The sequence below is a fragment of the Mesocricetus auratus genome, unplaced genomic scaffold (assembly GCF_017639785.1).
Source record: "Mesocricetus auratus isolate SY011 unplaced genomic scaffold, BCM_Maur_2.0 Super-Scaffold_100021, whole genome shotgun sequence".
Classification (NCBI taxonomy): domain Eukaryota; kingdom Metazoa; phylum Chordata; class Mammalia; order Rodentia; family Cricetidae; genus Mesocricetus; species Mesocricetus auratus.
Genome location: NW_024429202.1, coordinates 1,125,360 through 1,145,546, shown reverse-complemented (window position 1 = coordinate 1,145,546; position 20,187 = coordinate 1,125,360). Strand labels below are relative to the sequence as shown.

The 20,187-nt window shown below is 40.2% G+C and overlaps 1 protein-coding gene across 1 annotated transcript in view; it reads left to right on the top strand.

The window, feature by feature from the left end:
• Positions 1-20,187, top strand: part of Kcnh8 (potassium voltage-gated channel subfamily H member 8) — a 375,994-nt gene that overhangs the window by 342,381 nt on the left and 13,426 nt on the right. The window contains exons 12-15 of the mRNA XM_040729522.1: positions 1,020-1,058; positions 12,527-12,885; positions 14,781-14,887; positions 17,228-17,304. Of these exons, the coding sequence (XP_040585456.1) occupies positions 1,020-1,058; positions 12,527-12,885; positions 14,781-14,887; positions 17,228-17,304 (582 nt within the window). The remainder of the gene's footprint in view (positions 1-1,019; positions 1,059-12,526; positions 12,886-14,780; positions 14,888-17,227; positions 17,305-20,187) is intronic.

The following is a 20,187-nucleotide window of genomic DNA, read 5'->3' as shown; positions in this document are numbered from 1 at the left end:
TGAGGAAGCCCTTCCCTGGATCAGGGTTGTAAGCTGCTATTCTTACTGTGACCTATGGTATTCCTTGGCTTCCAAGTGTCAGAATCCCTTTGTATCTGAGCTGCAACACTCAATATTCTTTGACCCCCAAGTGCCAGAATCTAGCCCTGTCCATCCCATCCAAGCCGTCGAAATGCTTCCAATACCAGAACACGATTCAAGTATATGTTATAATTTCCAGGGCTTTTTTATAAATCATAGAAAATATGCATTTTAGGGTAATCTGATACAGTATTGCAGATTAACTTTATACAAGATATGTTCTGGGGTCATAAGTCACTCTAAGATATATCTTTGCACGTCTGGGATTGAAATCTATCTTGTGATTGATAGCATGTTTCAGTTTGATTGGCAGGCTTTTTTTCTCTTTTTATGAGTGATGTGATCTTAAATTCAGTTGTTGAGGACTGTGATCCCTGGGACTTTATCCCAAAAAGAACACCTCAGTGAGTGAAACAGATCAGACAGGAAAGGCATTTCATCTCTTGCCATCAGTCAAGCAAGAAAGGAGACCAATGGTAAAGAATTCAAATCAAAGAGGACATCAGCTTTCACAGAGCCAAAGGGCAAACAGGAGAACTCTGCATGAGATTAGGAAAGGCCAGTGGAAAGATGGGAAGCTGACAGAGGTGATGAAGTGCCTAGACAGAAAGGGCAGCGATGGCTCCCTGTGACAAAGGTCGGACCCCACCTGTGGTGTCCTGTAGTGGACATTCAACTTGATGTTGTGTTCAGCGGTGGGTTTCAAGTTGATATTGTGTCTATGTGGGTTCCAGTATCAGGCCCTGTGATAGACAATCAAGTTGCCATTCCTGTTATGATGACACATTGGTCAATCAGAGGTCTTAGAGGATGGGCGGGACCTTTTAGAAACTCATTTGAGCAAATGTTTTCTCTTCGACATAAACACACACTTCTTGAAATGTGTATTTCACTTAAAAGGCTTAAATGGTTGTTAAACAGTCTCTTTGTTCTTTCAGGTAATATCAAGATTATCAAACAAGTCGGCGGTCTCACAGGTATGGCTGGCATTAGTTTTATATTTTTTATTTTGGTTTTGCTTTGCTATGCGGCCAAAGCTGACCTAGAATCAACCATGGTCCTGCATGTTTTGTTATCACTCAGTTCTAGTGACTGGCCTCATAGAATGAGTTTTGGTAGTGTTCTTTCTCTTTCCAGATACAGAACATTTTAAGGAATCTTGTTATGTGTTCATTAAAGTTTTGATAGAATTCAGCAGTGCGTCCAGACCTGGAATTTTCTTTGTAGGGAGGCCAAGATAACCCCTCAAGCCCCATTTCTTGCTTACATTGTTTATATTTGGGCAAGCAAAATATATAGTATTTTATCCATTTCTTCTATATTAAATAATAAAGTTTCTGAACTATTGTTTTCAGTCCTTAAGATTTCATTTGAATTATTTATAATTTTATTAATTTGGGTTTTGTTTTACTTTTGGTTCTTCTGACTGAAGGTTGCCAATTTTCTTATCATTTCAAAATGTTAATTTTTGTTTGCTTGATTCTATGCATTGTACTTTTGGTCTCCATTTCATCAATTACGCCCTGGTCTTTATTATTTCTTAATGCCAACTGCTTTCACATTCAAATTGTTGTGGTAATGCCACATTAAAGAAATGTATCTACTGATTTAAGCCACTTAAACGAGAGCCTCGTCTGAGCTGTTTGCTTCTTTCCATGTGTCCTGTTTGTCTTTGTTGTGCCAGCCACATAGATCACACTACTCCTTATTGTTGAACATCACATGTAACATGGTACACGAAAGGAATGAGAAATCTTTATCTAATTTTTTTGCCAGAGTTTTACAAGAGAAATAGTCTACTCACCTGAATTACATACAAAACTGCAAACAGATGTTATCCATCTGTATTCACACATTGCCTCCAATATTTATTATGGCTAAATCATTGCTTACGATGTCCACTGCTTTCAGCAGTGATATCAATGATATTATATTTAACCACTTCTCTCTCTCTCTTTCTCTCTCTCCCTCCCTCCCTTCCTCTCTCTCTCTCTCACACACACACACAAACACACACAAACACACATGCACGCACACACACACACACATGCATGCGCATGCACGCATGCACACACACACACACACATGCACGCACACTATTCTGTGTCAGAGGCATGAGAGGGTCATAGTTTAAAGTTAAAGCATTGCATTCAGTGTCCCAGGCTTTTTCTTTTAAGCTCCCAAATCATGATAACAGAGACTTCTGATTAGTCATGAATGCTTAGCTCTTATTTCAATCTGTTTCTCTTTATCTTCATTTTGCCTCATGGCTTACCTTTCTTTCTTTGTATATGTCTTACTTTCCTGCTTCCTCCAGTGTCTTTCTCCTTTATTTTCACCTCCTTCTTTTCTCTACTGAGCCTAGATTTCTTCTCCTACTTTCTCTGTCTTCCTGACAGCCCTGCCTTTCCCCCTCTGCCCAGCTATTGGCCATTCAGATTTTCATTTGAGTAAGTAGGCAGGCAAGATCTAACGAATGTAACCATTTTTACATAATTAAACAAATGCTACACAAACAAATGTAGCACATCTTTACATTGTTAACAAAAGCAGCATTAACAAATGTAATAAACCTTCACAAGATTAAATACTCCACAGAATAAACCTATATAACATATATTAGCCTAGTTAAAATAACATTCCAGGCACACGGCAGATCCAGATCCCAGACCAACGGGATTCAGCACACCCAGAGACTGCAAGCTTCCAAGTCCCATTCTCCACCCACAGGACAGGTGAGGTAAGCATGGACTGTCTCCAGCCTGCCTTCCGGTGCCCTGAGGAGAACCACTGGAGACCAGGAGACTGCATACAGCTGATCCCAACCTGACAGTATTCAACCTGCCCAGAGACTGCCAGCACCATAGTCCCTTTCTCCACCCATGGGCTAGATATGCCCAGGCCTGTTACAGCCTGCCTTCTGGTGATCTGCACACAACTAGCCAAGGCCCCCATCCCAGCAGGAGCCAGACCACCCAGAGACTGCCAGAGTTCAAGTCCCATTCTCCATCCAGGGGACAGGTGAAGGTCCAGCCTACCCAGAGATTGCCAAGGTACCAATACTAGGACGACCTCTATGCATACAAGAGAAAAGTCACCAAGGTATTGGACCTGCTCCCACCCACTGGAAAGGAACCATGGTCACATACTCACCAGGAGAGAAAGAGACTACTTCTGCACCCACAGGAAAAAATGATGGGAAGGAGACAATATGAAAACACACCCAGCAACAGAAAAACTAATATGACACCGCCAGAAACTAGAGAATCTACACCCGCAAGACCTGGACAGCACATTGCGGAAGAAGCAGATGAGAAAGACCTTAAAACAATTTCATGAAAATGATAGAAGCCCTCAAAGAAGATATGAGAAAATCCCTTAAAGAAATGGAAGAAAAAATCCCAAAAATGCAAGAAATGGAGGAAAAAAACAAACCCAAAAATTCAACAAATGCAAGAAAGAGAGGAAAAGACAAAGCAAAAATTGCAAGAAACAATTCAAACAGTGCAAGGGTTGAAAGCTGAAATAGAGGCAAATAAAAAAACCACAGTCTGAAGGAATGCTGGAAATAGAAAAGCTGGGCAAATGGTCAAGTACTACAGATGCAAGCAAAAGCAACAGAGTACAAGAGATGGAAGAGAGATACATGAGGGGAAATAGATTCATTGATCAAAGAAAATCTTAAGTCCAACAAATCCCTAATACAAAATATCCAGGAAATATGGGATAATGTGAAAAGAACAAACCTAAGAGTAATAGGTATAGAAGTAGGGGCAGAAAACATATTCATCAGAATCATAGAAGAAAACTTTCCCAACTTAAAGAAATACATGCCAATAAAAGTATAAGAAGCCTACAGAACACTAAATAGAGTGGACCACAAAAGGAAATCCCCTTGCTACATAATAGTAAAAACCCTGAACATACAAAATAAAGAAAGAATATTAAGAGCTGCAAAGGAAAAAGGCCAAGTAACATACAAAGGTAAAACTATGAGAATCACACCTGACTTCTCCATGGAACCTCTGAAAGACAGAAGGTCCTGGTAGATATTCTACCAACACCTAGAGACCACAGATGGCAGCCCATACTTCTATACCCAGCAAAGCTTTCAATCACTATAGATGGAGAAAAACAAGATATGCCATGACAAAACCATATTTAAACAAAATGTATCCACTATCTCAGCCCTACATAAAGTTCTGGAAGGAAAACTCCAACCCAAGGAAGTTAACTACAACCAGAAAAACATAGGCAATAGATAATCCCACCTTACCAACAGCCAGAAGAACAAACAGGTGGAAATCCACATATAGTTCCACCACCATCAACCATCCCAAAGCAAACAAAAATGAGCAATCAATGGTCATTAATATCCCTCAATATCAATGGTGTTTACTCGCCCATAAAGAGACACAGGCTAACAGAATGGATTGGAAGACAGAACCCACACTTCTGCTGCATACAAGAAACACATCTCAGCCTCAAAGACAGACATTACCTCACAGTTAAGGGTTGGGAAAATATTTTTCAATTAAATGGACCCAAGAAACAAGCAGGGGTAGCAATCCTAATATCTAACAAATTAGATTTTAATAAAATCAATCAAAAGAGATGAAGGAGGGCATTTCATACTCATCACATGAGAAATTCACCAAGATGAAGTTTCAATTCTGAACATCTATTCCCCCAATGCAAAGGCATCCAAGTTCATAAAAGAAACATTACTAAAACTCAAATCACATATAAAGTCCCACACACTTATAGTGGGAGATTTCAACACCCCACTCTCACCACTAGACAGGACTACCAGACAGAAACTTAACAAAGAAGCAAAGAAACTATTAGAAGTTATGACCCAATTGGGATTAACAGACCTCTATAGAACATTCAATCCAGATAAAAAGGAATATACATCCTTCTCAGTGTCACGTGTAACCTTCTCAAAAATCGACCACATACTTTGCAACATATCAAACCACAACAGGTACAAAAAATGGAATAACTCCATGCGCATTATGCATTAAAATTAGAATTCAACAACAACACAAATTGCAGAAACCCTACAAACTCATGGAAATTGAATAATACACAATTGCACCATTCCTGGCTCAAAGAAGAAATAAAAAAATAAATTAAAGACACAACATACCCAAACTTATGGGACACTTTGAAAGCATTACTATGGGGGAATTTCATAGCACTAAGTGCCCACATGAAGAAACTGGAGAATAGTTACACTAGAGAATTAACAGCACAACTGAAAGCTCTATGACACAAAGAAGCAAACTCACCCAGAAGGAGTATAATGAAGTAGAGGGCTGAAATCAGTAAAGTAGAAACCAGGAAAACAACACAAATAATCAATGTAACCAAGATTTGATTCTTTGAAAAAATCAACATGATAGACAAACTTTTATCTAAACTTACCAAACTGCAAGTGTGAACATGCAAATTAACAAAATCAGAAATGAAATGGGGGACATAGCAACGGACACTCAGGAAACCCAGAAAATCATCAGGTCATACTTTGAAAAACTGTATTCCACAAAATTTGACAATCTAAAAGAAATGGACAATTTTCTGGATAGCTATCACTTGCCAAAATTAAATCAAGAACAGATAAGCAATTGAAGTAGATGTATAGCCCCTAAGGAAATAGAAGCAGTCATCAAAAGTCTCCCAACCAAAAAAAAGCCCAGGGCCAGTTGGCTTCAGTGCAAAATTCTACCAGAAATTCAAGGAACAGCTTATGCCAATTCTTCTCAAAGTATTCCATGCAATAGCAGCAAGAGTGTATTTGCCAAACTCTTTCTGCAACGCTTCAATAACCTTGGTAATCAAGCCATACAAAGACACAACTAAGAAATGTTCCTCATGAACATTGATGCAAAAATACTCAATAAAACACTGGCAAATCGGATCCAGAACACATCAGAAAACTCATCCACCATGATCAAGTAGGCTTCATTCCAGGAATTCAGAGTTGGTTCAACATACAAAAATCCATCAATGTAATCCACCATATAAACAAGCTGAGAAACAAAAATCACATGCTCATCTCACTAGATGCTGAAAAAGCCTTTCATAAAATCCAACACCCCTTCATGATAAAGGTCTTGGAGAGATCCGGGATAACAGGAACTTACCTTAACATAATAAAAGCTATACGCAGCAAACCAACAGCCAACATCAAACTAAATGGACAGAATTTAATGCGATTCCTCTAAAATCAGAAACAAGACAATCCTGTCTACTCTTTCCATACCTCTTCAATAGTATACTTGAAGTTCTATCTAGAGAAATAAGACAACAAAAGGAGATCAAGGAGATACAAATGTAAAGGAAGAGGTCAAACTTTCACTATTTGCAGATGATATGATAGTTTACATAAGTGACCCAAAAAAACTCTACCAGGGAACTCCTACAGCTGATAAATACCTTCAGTAAACTGGCAGGATACAAGATCAACTCAAGAAAATCAGTAGCCCTTCAATATACAGACGATAAAAGGGCTGAGAAACAAATCAGAGAAACATCACCCTTTACAATAGCCACAAACAACATAAAATACCTTGGGGTAAAGCTAACCAAACAAGTGCAAGACCTGTATCACAAGAACTATGAGTCTAAAGAATAAAATTAAAGAAGACATCAGAAAATGGAAAGATCTCCCATGTTCTTGGATAGGTAGGATCAACATAGTAAAAATGGCAATCTTATTGAAAGCAATATACAGGTTTAACGCAATCCCCATTAAAATTCCTGCTTAATTCTTCCCAGACCTTAAAAGAACAATTCTCAACTTTATTTGGAAAAACAAAAGACCCAATATAGCCAAAACAACCCTGTTCAACAAGGCAACATCCGGATTCATCACCATCCGTGACTTCAAGCTCTATTACAGAGATGTAGTCTTGAAAACAGCTTGGTATTGGCACAAAAGTAGACAGATAGACCAATGGAACCTCGACATTAACCCATACATATTAACTCCTGATCTTTGACAAAGAAGCTAAAAATAGGCAATTGAAAAAAGAAAACAACTTCAGCAAATGGTGCTGGCATAACTGGAGGCTGACATGTAGAAGACTGCAGATACATCCATGTCTATCATCATGCACAAAACTTAAATCCAAATAGATCAAAGATCTCAACATAAATCCAGACACACTGAACATCTTAGAAGAGAAAGTGGGGGTTACCATTGAAGGAATTGGTATAGGAGACCGCTTCCTGAACATAAATAACTCCAGTAGTACAGACACTGAGATCAACGATTAATAAATGGGACCTCCTGTAACTGGGAACCTTCTTTAAGGCAAAGGACACAGTCAAAAGACAAAAAGGCGGAATGGGAAAAGATATTCACTAACTCACATTTGACAGAGGGCTGATCCCCAAAATTTACAAAGAACTCAAGAAGCAAGTCTCTAAAATACAAAAGGATCCAATCAAAGAGTGGGGTACAGAATTAAATAGAGAATTCTCAGTAGAGGAGTCTAAAGTAGCTGAGAGACACTTAACAAAGTGTTCAACATCGCTAGCCATCCGGGAAATGCAAATCAAAACAACTCTGAGATACCATCTTACTCCTGTCAGAATGGCTAAAATCAAAAACTCCAACAACAGTTTATGCTGGAGAGGATGTGGAAAAAGGGGAACTCCTCCACTGCTGGTGGCAGTGCCGACTCGTACAGTCACTTTGGAAATCAGTATGGAGATTCCTCAGGAAAATGGGAATCAGTCTACTACAAGACCCAGCAATTCCACTCTTAGGCCTATGCCCAAAAGATGCATATTCATACAACAAGGATATCTGTTCCACTATCTTCATAGCAGCATTATTTGTAATAGCCAGAACCTGGAAGCAACGTAGATGCCCCTCAACTAAAGAGCGGATAGAGAAAATGTGGTACTGTTCTGAATACAACAGAAAAAAATGGAATTTTGAAATTTTCAGGCAAATGGATGGCACTAGAAGAAACCCTCTTGAGTAAGGTAGTCCAGTCACAAAGAGAAAAACATGGTGTGTACTCTCTCATATATGCATTTTAGACATGTATCATGGGGGTGCTAGCATAAAATCCCACTGCCAGAGAGTCTGAGAAACAGAACCTTCATCCAGCAGATGTGGCAGATACCCACAGGTAAACACTGAACTGAACTCCTGCAATCCAGTGGCAGAAAGGGAGAACTGATGAGCAAAGGAGTTAAGACTAGGCTGATTTAACCCACAGAAACAGTTGACCTGAACAAGGGTGAGTTCTTGGACCCCAGATTGATGGCTGTGTGGAAAGCATGGACTGACCCAGAATCCCTGAATGTGGTGTCAGTGAGGAGTCCTAGGTAATCTATGGGGCCTTAGTTAGTATTTATCCCTGGTGTACAAATAGACTTTGAGTGCCCACCCCACAATGAGGGATGCTGTCTCAGCCTGGACTCTTGAAGGAGGGCCTAGACCCTGCCCTGGATGAAATGACTCTGGAGATCCACCACGGAGGGCCTCACCCTCCCTGGGCATCTGGGTAGAGATTGGGTAGGGGACTGGTGGGCCTGATGGAAGGATTGGGGAGAAGGGGAGGGAAAGGGAGCTGGGATTGACATGTGAAACAAGTTTGTTTCTAACTTAAATTAAAAAAGGAAGAAAAATTTAAAAAAGGGAAAAAAAGAACATCAGTATTTATGTACAATGGAAAACACTTAGAAATAAACTATTGATATAAGACAAAAAGTATTCCACAATAATTCAGTTTAACTTGTAAATCCTAAGTACATGAATAATAGTAGTTACCTACTACTGTTACATGAGAACATATGTGAATTTTATGCCCATTAAAATTCACTTTATGAAGTTAGGAGTCCCAATTTTGATGCATTTATGTTTATAATTGCTGTGTCTTTTGTTATCTTTGTTAATATGCCTTAGCCCTTTTTGTTTCTTCTACTTTTGGCTTGTAGTCTACTTTATTAGATGTCAGAATAGTCAAGACAGCTTGATTTGGCCTACCATTCCCTTAGTATATTGACTTTCTTCCTGTAGTCACTGTCTGCCTATGGATGTCTTTGCCAATGAGGTATGTTTTGTGTAAACAAAAGATAGCAGGAAATAACTTGTTAATCTAGTAAATCAATCTAATTCTTGTCTGTGGGTGAATTGAGGCTATTTATATTTAAGATTATTACTGGGAGATATTTATCAATTACTCTGATTTTATTGGGTGTTTACTTGATTGGTTAGATCATAGTGTGTTTTCTTTCTTCCCGATTAGTTTTAGGGATTTTCTGATTTACATTTTGGACATTATGGATTCCTTCTTGGCTTTCTTTTTTCCCCTCTCTTCCTGTAAATGTTTTCATTCCTGTGCTCCCATGAGACTTTCCTCTTTCTTTAAGTATCTTCTGTAATGTTGGCATTGTTCTCATGGAGCACCTTAGTTTTTGCTAGTCTTAAAATATTCTTATTTTGCCATCAATTTTAAAAGACAGCTTTTCCATGTATAACAATCTTGACTAACAGTTATGTAGTGACTTGATACATGTCATTTCCTCTCTCATGGCTTTTATGGTTTCAGATGAAAGATTGGATGTTGTTCTAGTGTTTTTGTTTTCGTAAGGTGAGTTGGAATTTACACCTAAATAGTGCTTCTTGCTTTGTGTTTCTGACATCTTGACTCTATTATGTTATAGAGAAGTTCTTTTCTGGCCATGTTCATTTGAGGTACTTAACACACATTCTGGTGTCTATTTCCTTTTCTAGGATAGGGAAATTTCTGCTATCATTACATTGTATGGATTCTCTAGAACTTCAGTTTTATCCCTATTTATTATTATATACTGTAGATTCTTAAATTTGAACTTATGATCATATTCAGAATTCTTTGATATTGTGGTCATGTTCATTTATTTTTCTCCTTAGTTGATGTTTAATTATAGTATTTCCTCCATCTTGTGTTCCAACCCTGATAGTCTCTCTTCTGTTTAGTCCAAAGCTGTCAATGACGATTGCTACTGTGTTTTTTATTTCATTAAGTTTTCTATTTCTTACATTTTAATTTTTTCAGTTTCTTTTCCATGTTGCTAACTTCTTCTTCTTCCATGTTCCTGACTGTCCCGTCTGTTTTTCTTACTTTTCCCTTTGTGTTGCTGACTTTTCTCTATAGAGTCTAGACTAGACCTATCAGCTCTTTTGTATTTGAGGAGGACAACAGTCACTGGCCATTTACACTAGTGCAATTTTGAAATCTTGATCTGAAGGACTGTGGACATGGTTCAATGGGTAAAGCACTTGTATAGCATGAGGAGATCCCCCGAACCCTCATCAAAACCAAGCATGGTGGCATGTGTCTTCAGCCCCAGTGCTGAGAAGGATCCCAGGAACTTGCTGACTCTCCATTTTAGCTGTTGTTGCTTTAAAGGTTTCCCTTCTGCACTCTAGTTCATCACACTCAACATAGTCTCCCATCTTCCCAATGCTCACTGCCTGGAGTGACTAAGGATTGAAGTGTATGTGTTTCCCCGCCGGTGCTGGTAACAATGGGAAGCAACCTTAACACTGAGATCTGCACAGACACAGTCTGATTTGCACTTCTGATTTAGATACTTTGCTCTGATGGCTCCAGGACGTATCAAGTTGATAATTAAAGCTACCTAGGACAGTTCATTGCCAATAGTCCTTCTAGACAGTTTCTGTTCCACCTGGTCCCACACATGATTAGCCCCAAATAAACGCACAGAGACTTGAAGTAATTATAAACTGTTTGGCCGATGGCTTGGGCTTCTTACTAGCTAGCTCTCTTTTAATTATTAACACATAACTATTAATCTATGCATTTCTACATGGCCTTATCTTACCAGAGAATGCCTGGCTCATCCTATCTCCGGGTATCTACATGTGGCTTCTCCCTGCCTTCCTCTCCCCAGAATTCTCCTCATATGGTAGTCCCATCAATACTTCCTGCCTGACTATTGGCCAATCACTGTTTTATTCATCAACCAATAAGGGAAATGTATATACAGAAGGACCTCCCCCATCAAGTCACAGCGACTGCTAACAATCTTATTAATTAAGAAAGCAGGATAGCTGTGTGTAAATGAATAACCAGCATCTACCCTGATGCCCTGTTGTGTCTTTAGCAGGGCAAGTTAATTTTTCTGTTCTACAATAAAAGTACACAATGATCTTGTACAATTCCATGAGGGTCCAATTTTTGTTAAAGCACTAAGTTTTAACTGCTACTGAAAACAAAATAAACAAGAAAAAACAGCACCATGACTTTTCAATAAAGAATTCATAGCTTCACAGATGATTAAAATACTGATATGTAGCTAGAAAGAATATGTCAGTAGGAACACTATTTTATTCAGAAATCTTGAGGTATTAAGATTAACAAAAAATGAGTAAACAATACTTTATTTCACTTAGTGGCTAATGCCTAAAATAAATGAGCTAGGGCTTTGGAACCACCACAGTATTTTTGTTGTTTCATGATGGCTATTATAGATATCACACATCCAAACATACCAATGAACCAAGTACTTCTTGGCATAATCACCATGACAGTTCATGAAACTTAAGTAATAATCTTAGGTGTTTTCAGTGTTTACTATTATTTTCATCAGCAACTATTGTCAAATATGTATATGCAACTTCGTCTAGAAAGGAAACTAAAGCCAAGAAAAATGAATTCATTTTCTGGAAATAAACTGACTAGTGAACATGCCCAGAGATCATGTCTGGGTCTACGCAAGAATCATTGCAATAGTTCAGAGGGGTTGACCTTGTCTCTCCCACCCCCTGCTCTGCTGCTATGCTGTCTCATCAGTTATTTTCTCTCCTACTGTCTCTTCCTTGACTTAGGAGATTGGATTCTCTGGCTAAGAGCATGGTAATCCTGGGATGGATTCTGGAAAATTTGTCTTCCTACATATCTCATGGTTCTTCAAAGGAGCAGGAATTTGCTTTGTATCTTGTTAGTGACTTGTAAGAACAAGGAGGGGCTAAAGGCAAGGAAACTAAAAATGCTTCATGTGGGCAAAACAGATAGGACAGACTCATGTCCTCAAACATGAAGCTAAAGCTGATCCTCAAGTTGAGTTCCTCCAAACAACATTGCAGTTTTAAATCCTACAACCCTGTGATCAAATTAAAATGTCCACATTCCTAAGAGAGTGCCATCTATTATGATTATGAGTGAGTAGCTGAGTAAAATCACCACCCAAATATTTTTAAAGTCCCAGAGAATGATTGGGAGTTAAAACCAGGAAGGTAGAGAAGTAAACCTGGGCATGAAAACTGGGGAGCCTTTTTAAACTTGGAAAATAAGAACACACAATGAAAAGGTTTGCTAATCTCTAAGGAATTGGATCTTTTTCAGTAGGACCTCTGGCATGAATGATATGCCTTGTAGCAATCTGTACTAATCTATATTATCCACTGATCTAGGCAGAGCCCAAGGGGAATGGAAGCATCAACAAGAGACTCCCATCCATTGTGGAAGATGAGGAGGAGGAGGAAGAGGTAGAGGAAGAGGAGACCACCTCCCTTTCTCCTATCTACACAAAGAGATCCTCTGTTTCACTCAACAAAAAGATTGGAAGCAATAAGAGCTATCTAGGTTTAAGCTTAAAGCAACTAGCCTCAGGGACAGTACCATTCCACTCCCCGATTAGAGTCTCCACTGCCAACTCCCCTAAAAACAAGCAGGAGGCTGACCCACCTAACCATGGCAGACGGAAAGAAAGGAACCTGAAAGTGCAGCTTGGCAGTCTGAATAGCGCTGGAACCCCAGAGCTCAGTCCAAGGTAAGAGTTCCTCGGTCCAGCAGTCTCCCAGGTGAGTGCCTACACTTCTGCATGTGCTCCTACACAGACTGGCACACACCTCATAAATTATTCAGCCTTCTGAGCCCTTCTGTTCTATGAAGTCACAACCTCCATTCTTCAGTTTTCCGGATCCACGTGTGAGTTTTTGAACTATATATATACTCAGATTGTGTGTGTGTGTGTGTGTGTGTGTGAGAGAGAGAGAGAGAGAGAGAGAGAGAGTACTATGAAGATTGCACTCATAATAAAGTAAATGGTTTGCAGTACATGTCCATCACTTCTGCTTTTGTACTAATTTATCTCACATATTATGATGCAGTTTATAATTGAATTCGCAATAGAGATGGAAGAGAGCAAGATCCATCAGTGTTACCTTTTAACCCCCAAATCTTGTGCAACAACAGGGTGAAATGATGAATGATTGTGGGCTGTTGTCCTTGTCGCAATATTCTGCTTGTTACTGTGGATAACTGAAACTAGTTTCATTTCTGTTCTTCTTAGTAAAACTAGTTGTCTTTGCACTGAAAATAAAGTCACTGCAGAACCAACTAAAGGAGGTTGAGATGGTAGAAAACCCATGCTCTGAGGCAGTAAGAAACTTCAGTGTCCCCAAACAGCTAAACAACTGCATTAGGAAAAAACCCTGAATATTTTCTAGGTTCCATATACCTTGTGAGGTGATTTTCCATTTGTTTTTGTAGTCTTCCTGGAGTCCTGAGGAGTAGTTTGTGTTATTTCTTACTATAATGTTGTATAAATGAAGACTTAACTATTCTGTCAATGAAAGCAGCAATTGTAAGGACTGGAACCTGGATTCAAATTCTTTCTTGACTTGTAAACCAAATTATGGCTCTAATGTACAAGTTCTTTTTCCACTTGCAGAAAAAACACAGTATCTGTGTATTGTGCATTAGGGTGAGTGGGATGAAAGCATGATAACATTTAGCTAGAAAAGTCTCAGAGATGGAAGACAGGGATACTAGGCTCATACACTTGTCCAATGAGTGTAAGTTCTTTTACATAGAGAGCACTTCAAGAGCACTTGTCAAAATATTTATAGCTTCAGTAATTACTGGGGACTTTCATTTTGAATTTTGTTATCTGTCTGTATACATTTTATACAATATACTTATTTGTATTCAGCAGTGAACAAATTAGACACCATTTACCAAAGAAGACTCAACTGCTGTCAGTGACTTAAACACTCTGGCTGGGGCTAGAGCTAGGTAGGATTCACTTGCCTGGCAGGTCCCAGAATAACAACAGCAAATAAAATTCTTTCACATTCAAATAGGTAGCTTTAAGGCTTTGTCTAGAGGTATCATTGAACTTGTCTTCTGTTATGTTTCAGTCGTTAAGTTAAAATGTTTTTTCTTAAATGGAGATAAAATTGTGCGTTCGTGTGTGTTTGTATATGTAAATCTTAACCTGAGTTTTAAACCTGAAAATAAATAAGTCTAATTTCTCATCGCATCAACATCCAACAAAAATAAAATATAAGCTAAAATGTAAGCCATATATATAGATTTAAAGTTTCTAGTTGCCACATTTTAAAGTGAGTAAACTCTAAATGCTATTAACTTTGGTAGTATACTTTATGCAATACCAAATATTATAATTTCAATTGTGAAAAATACAGAAATCTTTAAATGGCTTATGCTTCTTTTTTAAACCTGTTTTCAAACTCTGAAATGCATGTTACACACACAGAACTCATAGGCAGTCCCCCCACCAAGTGGTTACTATGTGGCTGGAATAACTTTATAGCACCAAGAATTTAGAAATTAAACACAACATATCTTAGAGGTCTTATATAAATTCTGGAATTCATAAGTGTAAATGCATAGCCAACTAATTCCTTGTACTTGCTGCAGGATTGTCGATGGAATTGAAGATGGCAACAGCAGTGAGGAAACTCAGACTTTTGACTTTGGCTCTGAACAAATCAGGCCAGAGCCCAGAATTTCCCCTCCCCTTGGAGGTAAGCACCTGATAGTTATCTTTAAGAATGCTGTTCTCCGGACTTCTGGAGCCCATTCCCCATGGGTGGATTCTCTCTTAGTCTAGATATGTGGGGGAGGGCCTAGGCTCTGCCCCAGATGAATTGCCAGATTTTGATGATCCCTCATGGAAGGCCTCACCCTCCCTGGGGAGTGGATGGGGGATGAGATGGGGGAGCTGTGGGGGCCATAGGTGGATGGAAGGGAGAGGGAACTTGGATTGATATGTAAAATAAGATTGTTTCTAATTCAAATAAAATTTATAGTAAAAAAAAATCAAACAAACAAAAAGAATGCTGTTCTCTCTACAGTGTGGTGTTTGGCACCATTGCCTTCTGAACTCACAGGGTTCTTCATGGCACTTATCGATTTGACTTTAGTCTGTGCCACTTCTGGACACTAAGGTCTATAGTTGTTCTCTAATCAGGCCTGCATACCCTGCCCCTGGCCATCTCTGGCAAACGGAGTATGCAGTTTCTGTTGTTCAACACAGAGTGTCCCTATTAGACACCCAGAGCCCACGTTGCCTGTGTTCTCTGAAAATAATGGTAGTCCTTAATCATTTATTTGGTAAGAGGCTATATACTTACAGACTGTCAGAATAAACAATTTGGAATGATGCAAAGCATTTGAATGTGAGACACCAACCTGTAAGGATGGTGATTAGTCCAAAGATACCTCCACCTCAAGCCCAGTTCAATCCCTCTCCCTCTCCAACTCCCTCACCTACAAAAAGACCTGATCAAGATCAGAAATGAAAAGTACACTCTAAGAAAAACATAGCTTCATTTGATAAATATTGGACACTGGTCAGTTGTTAAATGCTTGTAGATTTAAAAAAATGAAGAAAATTGGTAAGCAAGACCAGACAAGCACTCCTAGGCCATGTCATTCCTCTTCTGACCAAATGCTAGGATCCTTATGTTCCATTCCCCTGATAACTGGAAACCAAGAAAGACCATTGAATGGACAATTTCAACAACGGAGATGAGGCTCCACTGTTTAGTAAACTCAGGATTTTATTGGCAATTAACAATCCTTCCTAGCACTCACTGCCTACTGGGAAAACAGAGAGTCCACATAAGACTGGATGCAAACTGGAAAGGAGTAGAATTTTAATTCACTAACTTGACTAAATCATGTATGCTGATTTTACTTTGGAGCAATTGTCAAGGAAATAATAGCTCCATCACACTGCTGTGTTTGCCACAAAAGCCAATAGTGAGGCCCAGAATCAAGGTTTGTCTTGTGGTCTCCTGGAGCCAGTGCACAGATGCTGGGCCTGTCCACCCACCTTTCTCTTGACCCACTGTAAAGCCCTACACTCAAATATGTAAGCAACAACGTTTCTTTATTTCACCTTTTACCTGACTTTCAGGTCTTCCTAGGCCTGTCCTCCTCCTGTGGCTACACTTACACCTTGCCTGCATTGCCTCCAGATTTCTTCCCTGACTTCTCACTGGTTTTTAATGCAAAGAGAACATTTTTAAAGTATGCATGGATTTGTATGGCTCAACTTCAGTACTGAAAACCCAAGAGTGTTTCATACAGTCTTTAGTGTGAACCCCAGACCCACTGCCTAATTGCCTTCAAGTGTCTCTCCCCTTTGCTGGGTTCTGTATTAATTGCCATCTCCTATAAAAGGGCATTGACCTACTGCATACGATGGGAATGGTTTGTTGAGTGACTGCAAGACATCTCTGTAAAACAGGCTCTTAGGACTCCTTTGATCTGTTTTGAGTGATTTTTCTTCTTCCACGAACAAGTGTTCTAATTCTGTCACATTGTCAAATCTTTTCCTTTCCAAAGTCCTGATGTATTTATGCTTCTTCTCCTGGACAGAGTAGGGAGAAACTAGAGAAGAGAACTCAAAAATAAGAGCAGTGGAGTGACACAGTAAAAGTGTGAAACATGCAAAGGAGACTGGCCCCTGAAACAGAGTGGAATGAAGTGTTCGTGGACGCAGCAAATTCCTTTTCCAATGGAAAAAGGAAGCATGGACAGTGTGTGTGGCATTGGGAGTGCTGGGGAGAATGACAAGACAAGAGCTACAGTGCTGAGACATGCTGATGACCATGGGGACACACAGTCAGTGTGGTCACCAACCCCTGTGCTGTGAGATGGCCTCCTGAGAGTACAGCAGGAGCTGCCCAAGAAGGAAAGGAGACTTGTCTAGTCCTGGGGGAAAAACCCCATGAGCTCAGCAGCAGGGACGTTTGAGGTGACATCCTTCTTTCTACACTGCAGCCCCCACCCCCAAAGCTTGAACACACAGTGTTCCTAAAGGGCTGACTTTGTTGTGTGTGTGTGTCGCTTTTCAGACCCAGAGATCGGAAATGGTGTTTTGTTCATCAAGGCTGAAGAAACCAAGCAGCAGATAAACAAACTCAACAGTGAGGTATGGAGGGGAGGAGGTCAGAACTCTGCTTACATCAGAAGCAGTGTGATGTAATAACCAGCTGTGCCCCTGGAGAGAAGGGGGCCTTGGGACTTAACTATCATTTAACTTGTCAGAAAGCTCCATTTCCCTGTGTGCAAGTAGGGGAGCAGTAACACATACCCTTTGACCCATTGTCCAAGACAGAAGTGGCAGACAGAGAAAGCAGGAGACAGACAGCAAAATGTAGTCACTCAGACCCTCACAACACTCAGCAGAGTGAAGTAACCACAGTGGGAAAAGAAGCAGAACTCACCATGGCACTGTGGCTTCCAGCATCCAGCAGAATTGCACTAAGGAAGACCCGTTGAGCAGCCTAATGGCACTTCCCACCTCCCCACCAAAGGCCCTGTGCAGAGCAGACAGGGCTCTCTCTGGGTGGGCACCTGGCTTGCTATTCCCACTCTAGGTGCTTTTTATAATAGCAACCTCTGCCAGAAATGGTTGATCTTCTAGCTATTCTCAGGGGCACATTTTAATGTCTCTATCTACTTGCTGTTTTTCCCTCTGTCATAGACTGAGGGGCCAGCCTGCCCCAGGACAGGGGCTTTTAGAGAACATTTGACCTGAGTGCTGAGTCTGGCACAAGGCAGGGCCTCTTTGTTGTCAGAGTGTGTTTTCCACGAACTTGACAGCACATGGCAACTTTTTTTTAAATATAAGCATATTCTGAGCTGGCATTTTATTTAACTGATATCCTTCAACTTTCTATGAGTCAAAAACAAGAGTGTTAGTCCATGGAAGAATGTAATTTCTCAGAGTTATTTTGGCCTAAGTTCTGCTTTTTACCCAACTCTTATTTGCTATGTAGCATTGGAACTTTTCCTCTCTGAATCTTAAGATTTTCCATGTAAAATAAAGTAATTTTCAACAACATTATTAAGATGTATTTAAGTATCATAAAATTCATGTTTTAAAATATGTGATTAAATAAGTTTTAGTTTTGTATTCATTTAGCCATCACCAAGAATCAACTTTAGAATATGCTTGTTTCCCCAATAATGCCTTTGATTCAGATTTACACTTAATCTAGGAAAGCATGCCTTGGGAACTGTGTAGGCCTACCCTCTGTTTTGATAAGATCAACCTCTCTGCCCACTTACATAGAATAAGGTAACTCCTCGGCTGCTGACTCAGTTTTAATTGCTTTCCCCCAAATAATAGTAATTTAAGACACATTATGGGACATTTTAGATGCAAATAATTATTTATTTTGGAAGAGGTCAATGAAGCATGATGGAAAAACAGAACAGAAAAGCTTGAAGATGAAGTATAGATGTGTGTTAATGAGTTAACCTCTGGGTAATTGGCAGTCAGGCCTGCTGGGGACCTCTGGGAGATTTCAGGGAACATGTCAAACATGTTCATCCCAGAAACGAGGAAAAGAAAGCCTAGCTACAGAGAATCTAGAGAGATTCTCACAAGAAAAATTAAGGAAGCTCTGGGATTCTTTTGGACCATGGGAAGGACATGTGGAGAGTGGAGTGTAAAGTCCCCTTCCAGACAGAAGTTAAAACTCACATGCCGCCACCCTGGATAGGATCACCATGTACTGATACTAGTGAGAATTTTACAAGTGAGATTCTTGTGGTCACAAAAACGTGAAGTCATCTGTAGTAACAGCAACGCACCTGGAGTAGCCCGGGTCTCTCCCAAACTTAGGTCATCTCTTAGGGAAGGTCTGCACTCTAAGTTAGGTCTTCTCCTAGGGAAGGTCTGCACTCTAAGTTAGGTCTTCTCCTAGGGAAGGTCTGCACTCTAAGTTAGGTCTTCTCTTAGGGAAGATCTGCACTCTACGTTAGGTCGTCTCCTAGGGAAGGTCTGCACTCTAAGTTAGGTCGTCTCCTAGGGAAGGTCTGCACTCTAAGTTAGGTCGTCTCCTAGGGAAGGTCTGCACTCTAAGTTAGGTCTTCTCTTAGGGAAGGTCCGCACTCTAAGTTAGGTCTGCTCTTAGGGAAGGTCTGCACTCTAAGTTAGGTCTTCTCTTAGGGAAGGTCTGCACTCTAAGTTAAGTCGTCTGTCTCCTAGGGAAGGTCTGCACTCTAAGTTAGGTCTTCTCTTAGGGAAGGTCTGCACTCTAAGTTAGGTCTTCTCTTAGGGAAGGTCTGCACTCTAAGTTAGGTCTTCTCTTAGGGAAGGTCTCCACTCTACGTTAGGTCGTCTCCTAGGGAAGGTCTGCACTCTAAGTTAGGTCGTCTCCTAGGGAAGGTCTGCACTCTAAGTTAGGTCTTCTCCTAGGGAAGGTCTGCACTCCTCTAAGTTAGGTTGTCTCTTAGGGAAGGTCTGCACTCTAAGTTAGGTCTTCTCCTAGGGAAGGTCTGCACTCTAAGTTAGGTCTTCTCCTAGGGAAGGTCTGCACTCTAAGTTAGGTCATCTCTTAGGGAAGGTCTGCACTCTAAGTTAGGTCTTCTCCTAGGGAAGGTCTGCACTCTAAGTTAGGTCGTCTCCTAGGGAAGGTCTGCACTCAGCTGCCCCCTCGCCTTCCGTCCTACTGCTTCTGAAGTGAGAGGATGACTGATGAGAAGGACATGCCAGGAGATGAACAGAAACGACAGTATTAGAGAGTCACCCAAATAACCTCCCTCTGAAAGCCACAGAGAGGCTGGAGAGATGTTTGGGGAGGAGCACTGGCCGCCCTGCAGGTTTGCTTCCTGTCATCCACAAACTTAGCTTCCAACTGCCTGCAACAGCAGTTCCAGAGTTCCAGGGCCTCTTCCAGCCTCTGTGGGCACCATGCACACACGGTACCCAGATATACATGCAGGCCAGACATCTAAAATTTAAAAATAAAATACTTTTTTTTTTAAACAGGAGGGGAAGAAGACAGTTAGGCTTCTTGTTGGC